A 10,121-nucleotide genomic window follows, 5' to 3' on the forward strand; every position below is an offset into this window, starting at 1 on the left:
CCTCATTCAATCCATATTCGTCTCTGGGTCGTATTCTCTGCATTTCTGGCGATTTCGTAACACCTGTTCCTGAGAGATTTAGTCTAACAATTCAATATCCTCCTATATGCTACATGATGCAAACTATATTGACATTAAATCGAAAAAATAATAGGAAAATGCTAGGGTGCAATACAAAGTCGTGTGTAATAAGCAAAATGAATCGCTAAGGATGAGAGGCTACGAAGCATCCTATGCCAGACAGAATACGGCTCAACTCTGTATTTCAAACTTCCATTCCTATCACATCTACCTACGAGACCAGCCGCTTTTAGCCCTTCCCCTCCAGCAGACCTTCCCACACCCCCTCCCTTGCTCACAAGCCCCCCCCCCCTCCTCTCTTTCAAAGGCCGCCCCTCTCTCATGGGCTCCCCTCCCCATTCCATATCCCTCACAACCATGCTTTTCCTTTCTTAAAACTCCAATTCAATATCCCACTCCTGCTCTCTTCTGTCACATCTCATACTGACCTCCTCGACCCTCTCAAAAGCCCCCTTTCTTTCCTCTCCCTTTCTACGATCTCTATGTTACCTCCTTCCCCTCCTAACACACACACACACACACACACACACACACACACACAAACGTGCGCGCAGCAGATATGTCGACAGATGAAGGTGTATGACTACCTTTTTTTTTTAAAGAGATATTTGTATGTTTGTTTCGTACCAATAGCATGAGTATTGCAGAGTATCGTAGGCAGGATTGACACTGTTAAGTGAAATCATATTAATTTGTAGAGTAATAGGTAACAGATGACACAATGTTACGTTACGGTAGAGTAATTAAATATCCCACTGCCTAACGTTACGTAAATACAACCCCAATATCGAGTTTGCTCTTCTCGTACTCTGGTAATTTGCACATTCCTTCAGTTATTACCATCTTGGCGGACACTGAAGTTTTTGAATCCGCTGAGAGACTTCAGTACAAAGAGTTTAAATAAATGGTTTTCAGTATATCACCAAATCCATCCTTTTACAGCATTACTGATATAGTTTCTTCGTATCTCGTATCGTTTATAAAGGTTCCAACATGCTCTTACTGTATGCATCGGCCTTGGTTACCTAATGGCTGCTCTCCACGCTGCACGATTTCTGGCAGCCTCCCTATGCAGTCATTTATCCCTAAGGTTACACTGTATTATTTATCGGCTTAGAACATAAATTATTTTCTTCACTCTGCATTAGTTTCAACTGCCCTAAAACTGCAAAAAAAGTGCTATGAAACCAAACTGGTGTGAAACAAAATCAAATGTCACCGCTGCAGTCAAGTGTGGTCAAACCTTCACCGACCCACTGAATCATAGGAATTACCTGCTGCTCCTCGAAAGATCATATTAATTTTTGTTTTCACTGTAAACCACCAAATTCAACCCCTACCACAGATATTATTGTATCTGCTTCGCTTTATTGGGCTTCTGCTGCTATAACATCATTTTCTACAATAAAATACATCGGTGCTACTTTAAAACCCTAGATTAGCAAGGTCATGATTTGTACATGAGTGGCAAGGTGGTACCTGATTCAGTACCAACTTTGGAAAGTGAAAATAAATATTAAAATGACATATTTTAATTACAAATTTTTTTCAAGGTAATGCATTGTATCTGCAAGAGTTCTAACCTAAAACTACTGAAAAACAAAGAAAAATCAACTTTTTATGAAGTAAATAATGGGCAACTATGTAGCAGCAGTGGAAGCGTCGGACTCATCCCAGGGCACCGATACACGTCCACCTCCGCCTCCTCCACTTCCCCCCCCCCCCATGTTGAATGTTTCTGTTGTTTACCTCCTGTTTTATAACATTCTTTTAGCTCCAAAATAACACACATAAATACTTAATTATATTAACTAGTAAGCATATGTAACCTCGACCTCACGTTAGTGGCAAGGTGGTACCGAAAAATGGACCAAGATCCAAGAAGCATAAAACCGAAATTTTACACGGGAGCAAAACCTACCCACCATGCACGACCACAGCAGACCTTGAACTGAGAATACTGGGGAGGGCGGCCACAGACGCCCATAGGCGGCGGCGTGCTAAAGTTCAATAGGCCTGTGGTGCCGACTTTGGCGCCACCTTGCTAATCTAGGGTTGCTGGGGGTCGTCCACACTGACTCGCAGTCCAGTAAGGGTGCGACGGACCCCATATTGTCCACCTCGAGTGACCCACGTTTTTATGGAGGCAACTGAATGATTTTTACTTTGTTTACCTTTCCTTTTCTGCACCTCTGCCTTTTCTTTTGTTCAGTTCTTTGTCATATATTATTTAAGTTTCTTCTCAGTCTTTGTTTACATTCCTTACCGTGCGTTCCCTGAATGTCTGCTATTGTCATCAGCTCTTTTCTTTGAGTATTAAATTTTTTTTTCCTTGCACTTGAAAATTTCTCCTAATTTGACACCCACGCCCGTGAAGGGGGATAAGGTGTTACGTTTCAGTTGACGTGTGTGTGTGTGTGTGTGTGTGTGTGTGTGTGTGTGTGTGTGTGTGTGTGTGTGTGTGTGTGTGTGTGTGTGTGTGTGTGTGTAATTCACCGGGTCGGTCAGGATCACTTGATGGTCGTGATCGTCAGCTTTTTACCCTCCCGGAAGGGAGCTGAGAGCTCATATAGTCCAATCTAAGGGCAAGGCTGTGACCTTCACACACGCACACACCCGTCCCCTTGCTCAAGGGGGACAGTAACCACTCATTTCGTCAGTGAAACTTTTCGCAACCTGAGCGAGGCGCGAACTCCCGTCCACCAGTTGGCAAGCGAGAACGTTACCGTGTGTGTGTGTGTGTGTGTGTGTGTGTGTGTGTGTGTGTGTGTGATAAGAATAACACCAATACTGGCAGAAGAGATGTGGGTCGGCTGAGGAGTTGGCAATTTTTGCGAACAAGGGATCGGAGGCCAGAGTCTCAGGCCTGGGTAAAGAAAAAAAAAAAAAAAAAGACAAGATCAACTTAAGCATTTTTTTTTTTTTTTTTTTTTTTTTTTTTTTGTAGAACAAACTTGCTGGAAAGATTTGAAGGTAAAACAAGAATGAAAGGATTCGATCTTTAGGACATTCAGAGATCAAAGTCACAGGGCAAGGTCAACTTTCGATTCGTATGTTTATGTGTGATCAAAACAGCTACAAAAAAAATTAATGCGATTTGGGTCAAATCTGGATGAATGGTTGAAGATCAGCAAATGGCTTGATCAATTTTTTTTTTTTTAAGTATTGGTCAAAGGTCAGTGTCTCTTATGAACGTTATCGGATTTAGGCAAAAGTTCGTGGAAGGGTTAAGGATCATACAAGAATATATGATTTCCATTTGGAAAGGAATCAGTCGAAGTTAAAGGTCACAAGGAAATGTGAAAATTCAAGATCATACGGCTAGATACACAGGTTTTGATCTCATTTGGACCCAACTTGGTGGAAATAAGAAGGGTTAAGCAAGAATAAAGTAAGTGGATTTTGAGATCAATCGGCTGAATGTCAGGGTCGCAGGGAAAAAGTTAAATATTTGACCCCTAAACCAACTGCTGGGAACGGGTGTTGCAGTTTTTCTTTAGCTTTACTTTTCATTATTTCTCGCCTCTGCTATTTTTGTTAAATCTTACTGCTATTCAACACTTAACATGCTTTCGTTTTTTAGCTCATCTCTTCTTTGTTTGTTCCCCTCTTGGTTTATTGTCTCAGTTCTTCAGTCGCCTTTGTTCTCGCGCTCTTCTCTTTGTTAATTCCTGTGTTTTCGTTTGTTGCTGTTTTCCCTTCCCTCTCCTTTTATCTGTTCTTTTCATCTCCTCTTTCCCCTTCCCTTCGTGTATTACCTTCCCATCACTCTTTACTACCGATAATTTATTCCCCTTCGCTTTGTCTTTATCATTGTCTTCACTCCCTCGCATCGTTAACCCTATCACACCAAAGACGTGCTGTTCATCTTAATTATGCTAACACCATACGATTTTGTTCAACTTCGCACCTGTATTATTACTAGACTTAGTAAAAGCTACTGTATACACATCTCTTCAGGTTCAAAAAGTTGCTCTTAAGTAAAACAAAATAGCCTGAAGATGATAAGAAAAGATGAACATGTGTAGAAGTACAAAAAAGAAGCAAAGCCATATCAGGCTTCGGTAGCTGTGTGTGAAAAGCCTTAGGGAGCCACAGGGAAGTATAATATGGGGATTTGCTTTACTGTTACAGGCTATTGTTGTGCAGGGTGTTTGTGCTATGGTATGGGCTATTGTTGTGCAGGGTGTTTGTGCTATGGTATGGGCTATTGTTGTGCAGGGTGTTTGTGCTATGGTATGGGCTATTGTTGTGCAGGGTGTTTGTGCTATGGTATGGGCTATTGTTGTGCAGGATGTTTGGGCTATGGTATGGGCCATTGTTGTGCAGGGTGTTTGTGCTATGGTATGGGCTATTGTTGTGAAGGGTGTTTGGGCTAGGGTATGGGCTATTGTTGTGGAGGGTGTTTGTGCTACGGTATGGGCTATTATTTAGTCGAATCAAGTCAAGTCAGTTCAAGTCTACTCAACTCAGTCATGTCCAGTTAAGTCAAGACCTACCCTCTGTCTTTTTTTAGTGAGTATGAATAAGTTCTGTGAAATGTTCGAAATATGTAACTAAAGATTTCTCTAATATCCCACACACATAATCCATAATCCGGCACACAATATGCTCTAAACAAAAACACTACGGTAATGTTTCCTTGTTAACCTTCTTACATTTTCCTAAAGCCAAGCTAAATTTTGCACAAAAAGAAATTAATCTAAATTCAGTGTCCTTTTTGTTTAGCAAATGAAAATGATTTAAGTGCCCTAGTACATATAATTTTTAACTAACTCACACTAATTTATTTAACAGATACTGTAAGTCGGATTCCTATTGGCGGCGGCGGCGGCCGCGGCGGCGGTGGTGGTGGTGGTGGTGGTGGTGGTAGTGGTGGTGGTGGTCGTAGTCGTAGTCGTAGTCGTAGCAGTAGTCGTAGTCGTGGTAGTAATCATCATCATCATCATTTCTTTATTTCGTAATACAGTATACATATACAGATTACATAATATTACATAACCCAGAAATTCCTGAGGCCACTGTACAGTAAAGAACATTCTTAACAATAGCATATCCTTCCGAAAGATGGTTTCTGGTAATCACTTGAAAAGTTACTGTACACAATATACTCACACATACATATACATATACACTTCCATGAACATACTCTACATAAAAATAACAAATCACTGCTGCTCTTTTAGGGCAATGTTAACTATAATTAATGACATAAAATGATTACAAATTAATCTTTAAAACACAGGAAAAAATAAAAATAAGTAACCCACAATGCTAAGACAAAAAATATAAAGATAAAAAAAAATCATTAGAAATATCTGCAAATTATGAAAACAGAAAATCTACAGAAATAAATATAAAGTTATATAAGTATGTACTAAGAAATAAGAAAAAAAAAAGTTAAAATTTAATAAAATAATAATAAAAGGCCACATATGACTGTACATAAAAGTTATCAAAAACTAAAAAATCTAAAGTACTGTATAAGCAATACTAAAAGTGAAACTAAAAAAATTATATAAAGCGACTATACATATATAAATATATACATACATACTACTGTATACACACACACATAAACACATTTGTATACATACTGTATATACGCACATTGATATATACATACATACATACACACACATACACATACATATACACACATACAGTACATATATATACATATACACACATACATATACATACATACAGTATACACATATACACATACATATATCAAATGTGGAATAAAAAAAATCATGCTAGAATTAAGCTAATAGCCATAAAACATACAAGGATTGCGTCTGTCCTCGTGCCTTTGTATCCAGTCAATCCGAGATCTCAGAATATCCAGCTCTTCATGAAAAATATTAACATTATATACATCTTTAAAGTGTTTAAAAAGGTATTGCATAAAAAATCCCTCCTTGATAAGTGGGATATTAATGCTAAAGATAGGGTTTGGCAATCTTAACACTTACAGTATCTGACATGGACTAGTGCAGTGTGATGCCTGAGCAGCAGTTGATTACACCCAGCTGCCGTGACGTGACTGCTGGCAATCATCGGTACTTCACATATAAGCTTTAATACTTTGCTAAAAGCAACTCAAAAGCTTTAATATTTTTTAAGTTAAAAGAGGAATCGTGGTTCCATAATGGAATTCCGTAATCTGGTAAACAATAAGAATTAAAAAGAAATAAAAATGTGTCCCTGTCAACTGCTTTAAAATCCCTAAAAATAATAATAAACGAGGCATAAAAATTATTAAGTCTAAAAATAATATCGTCATTGTCTTTAAAATTAAAATGGACATTATGTCCAAGATAATTAAAAACCTTTATTACTTGCAGTGTATCACCGTTCAGCTCAATGATCTCTGTTGTCTCATCCACTTTGTTACTAAAAATAACACACTTAGATTTTGTCCTGTTAACCGTAATTAAGTGTTCATCTATACAGGTACAAAGTTTACTATATAAAGTGTCCATGTCTGCAGGTGTTTCTGTCAGTAGTACCAAGTCATCTGCATAAGCTAATATATTGCATCTGAGTTCTCCATAGCAGCATCCAACATCAGTGTCTGTTATCTCATTAATAATGCTGTCTATATAAAAATTAAATAAGAAAGGTGACAAAATTCTTCCTTGTCTCACACCTTTCTCTATAAAACAGTAATTACTAAAGGAATCTCGGGATTTAATATTAGCTTACTAGTTTCTTAGGTAATGCAGAATCATTAGTATCATGTCAACTGGCACTAAACACCTTAGCAACTTCTTACTTAAAATAAAGTGGTCTACCCTATCAAGAGCTTTTCTTAAATCAATGAATGTGGCTAGGCCTGATCCCTTGTACCTAGAATATCGCTTCATAATTTCTTTTAAAATAAAACCAGCAGCAGCAGCGGCGGCGGCGGCGGCGACGGCGGAAGCAGCAGCAGCAGCAGCAGCAGCAGCAGCAGCAGCGTACAGTGCATTTGCCTATGGTGTAAAGCACAAGTGGACCTTCGTGATGAGGACCATACCAGACATAGAGTTGCTGCTACAACCACTGGAGGATGCTATCAGGGATACATTCCTCCCATCTTTAACCAACGGCCACATCCCCAGACCAGAAGAGAGGCACCTCCTAGCACTACCACCCAGGATGGGAGGCCATGGCATTATAAATCCGGCAGCTGTGGCAAGCTACGAACACAGAAATTCGCTCAAGCTCACCGAATCCTTGTCACAGAAGATTTGCGCCCAGGTTGAGACGAGTGAAATCGACCACCAAAGGCAGAAAGACATTAAGACACAGATAAGCAAGGAGCGTGAAGCAAGACAAAAGGACCAGCTGCAGCACATAATCGAACATCTAACACCAGACCAGTGCAGAAGAGTTGAAATTGCACAGGAGGTTGGGGCATCAAACTGGCTGACAACCCTGCCTCTCAAGGCGAAAAGCTTCCACTTCAACAAACAAGAATTTATTGACGCCATAGCCTTGAGATATGGGTGGTCAACAGAGAACCTACCTTAACATTGTGCCTGTGACACTGCATTTGACGCAAATCATGCAATAGTATGCAAGAAGGGAGGCTTTGTTTGCATCCGTCACGATGAAGTACGCGATCTCACTGCCAAAATGCTGCAGGAAATATGCCATGATGTCACGATTGAGCCAGCTCTGCTACCCCTGGATGGCGAGCACTTCACCCACAGAACAGCAAAGACATCGAATGATGCAAGAGTGGATGTCAGTGCTCGAGGTTTCTGGACACGTGGGCAGAGGGCGTTCTTCGACATCAGGATATTCGATCCCATGGCAGCATGCCATTGCGAACTGTCTCTCGAAGCTGCACACATAAGGAATGAACAAGAAAAAAATAGAAATTATCACGAAAGGATCCAACATGTGGACCACGGTCGATTCACTGCCCTTGTGTTCACGACATCAGGTGGGATGGGTCCAGAGGCAGTGAGATTCTACTCGAGACTGGCAGAGGTTCTTTCTGAGAAGAAACGTCAACCGCAGAGTTCTGTTATGGCCTGGATGAGATGTCGACTGTCATTCTCCCTCGTGAGGTCTGCTCTGCTATGTCTCAGGGGCACAAGATCATCAGCCCTCAGGCCTGTCTCTCTGGCGGGTATGGATTACAAAGCTACAGTGGTCGAGAGTCGCATAGACCAGCGACTCCAATAGTTTAATGTCTTTATTTACATTGTAATATCAATAAATAAAAAATAAAATAATAATAGTAATAATAGATGGTTGGTAACCACAGCCGTTGGCGTGCTTGGGGTCAACGGATTATAATATGAGGGTTAGTGTTAACCTTCACATTACAACTCCAAATGGTGAACTGTATTAGCAAGGTTGGTTTTGATCTTCACAATATAATTCCCCAGTGGATGGAGGTGATTAAAAAAAAAATAGTAGTAGTAGTAGTAGTAGTAATAGCAATAGTAGCAGTACTAGTAGTACTAGGAGGCGGTGGCTCAATCGGTAGAGAGTTGGCCTGCAGTCCTGACGGACCCGGGTTCAAATCCCGCTGAGGCAGGGAACAGTTTAAGGATTTGAATTTCATAAAATCAGACTTTACTGATCTACCAGAAGGCCTGCCGACATGTCGTAAAAATACCCCCGCTAATACCATTACACCAGTCCTGGATGAGACAGCCCTAGCATGTATTCAATATGGACGGTGGGTGTTAGCGCCGAAGTGGTGACATGTAGAGGTGTGCGGTACGTAGGAGGACTATTGGGCCTTGAAAGCAGGCTGTGAAGCCTGTGCCCAGAGTCGGTCACATAAAAAAAAAAGAAAAAAAAGTTGCAACCCCAGGCTCATCTCACTGTGAGCCCAGTTGACCGTAGACAAAGGCTGTCCCTGTTTTGCTATCTACCATCCTCATGTCGGTGGACAGGGACGGGATTAAGATGCATTTGTATAGCTGAGCAGTACCAACGTCTCGTCACATAGGAGCCACCACCTGATAGCATCCCCCACTAGCAACACAGCAAATAATCAAACCGCAAAATATCATGGAGAATCATCATATTTCACAATCTGTACCCCTCACTCTTGATGAAGAATACCCTGTTGTATGTGATTAAAAAAAAAAAAAAAAAAATCGTCTACCTTGATTTAGCAGAAATTCTCGTTCTTTTGCAGCCTATCCCCTTGTGTCTGTACCACAATGAGACAATACTGCAGCGGCTATACTCTAGCACTTCATCGTGATTAGCATTATGTTCTAGGGCTAATCTCATGTCAAAGAGTGATAATCGCTTGCTACAACTCGGGGTCATAGACTGAGAGACTATTAGCCCAAGTTATAGTGTAACTGAGTAAAATAAGAAACTCAGCAGGATAAATTAAAGAAAAAAAACAAAGAACGAAGCAAAAAAAAAAAAAAAAAAGGAAGAAAACGCAAGCAAGAAAAAAGCAAAAGCAAAGGGAACTAGTGGATCACTGTCTCCCTCACACAGTCACCCTTTTTTTAGTCAAGCATTACATCATACCACACAACACCACACGGCATCACACCACACCACACTACACGCTCACACCACACAACACCACACCATACATCACACCACATCACACCGCATCACACCACACCACATCGCACCACATCACACCGCACCACACCACACCACATCACACCAGTCAAGAGTGACGCCAAAGGAATGAAGACACACACACACAAACACACACTGGCCTAATGGCGTTGTTGGTGGGGTGAAAGGTTGGGAATTGTATGGTCTCAGGAACGAATCCCAGACTTCCATCTATTTTTTTTTTCCTCACCTCAACATTGGATGGAATGAAGGGGCGGGATGATGATGATATTGATGTCGCTTACGATATTGATGATGAAATTGATGATGATGATGATAATGACGTCGCATACGATACTGATGATGAAAATGATGATGATGATGAATCCGTAACAAAGTAAGTGCCACAAGAGAAAGCCTTTGGAACTATTGAATTAATTATTTTTTTTTTTATTATTTATTTGTCCCAGATTATCATTCAATTGCAGCTCATTTCA

The 10,121-nt window shown here is 40.5% G+C and overlaps 1 protein-coding gene across 1 annotated transcript in view; it reads left to right on the forward strand.

Moving 5' to 3' along the window:
• LOC145391181 (uncharacterized) overlaps nt 1-8,265 on the forward strand; it is a 50,976-nt gene extending 42,711 nt beyond the window's left edge. The window contains exon 2 of the mRNA XM_080265892.1: nt 7,646-8,265. Within this exon, the coding sequence (XP_080122018.1) occupies nt 7,646-8,265 (620 nt within the window). The remainder of the gene's footprint in view (nt 1-7,645) is intronic.
• The last annotated feature ends 1,856 nt before the right edge of the window (nt 8,266-10,121 follow it).

This window comes from Coenobita brevimanus, chromosome 1 (assembly GCF_032717465.1).
Source record: "Coenobita brevimanus isolate Jiangsu-jjx chromosome 1, ASM3271746v2, whole genome shotgun sequence".
Lineage (NCBI taxonomy): Eukaryota > Metazoa > Arthropoda > Malacostraca > Decapoda > Coenobitidae > Coenobita > Coenobita brevimanus.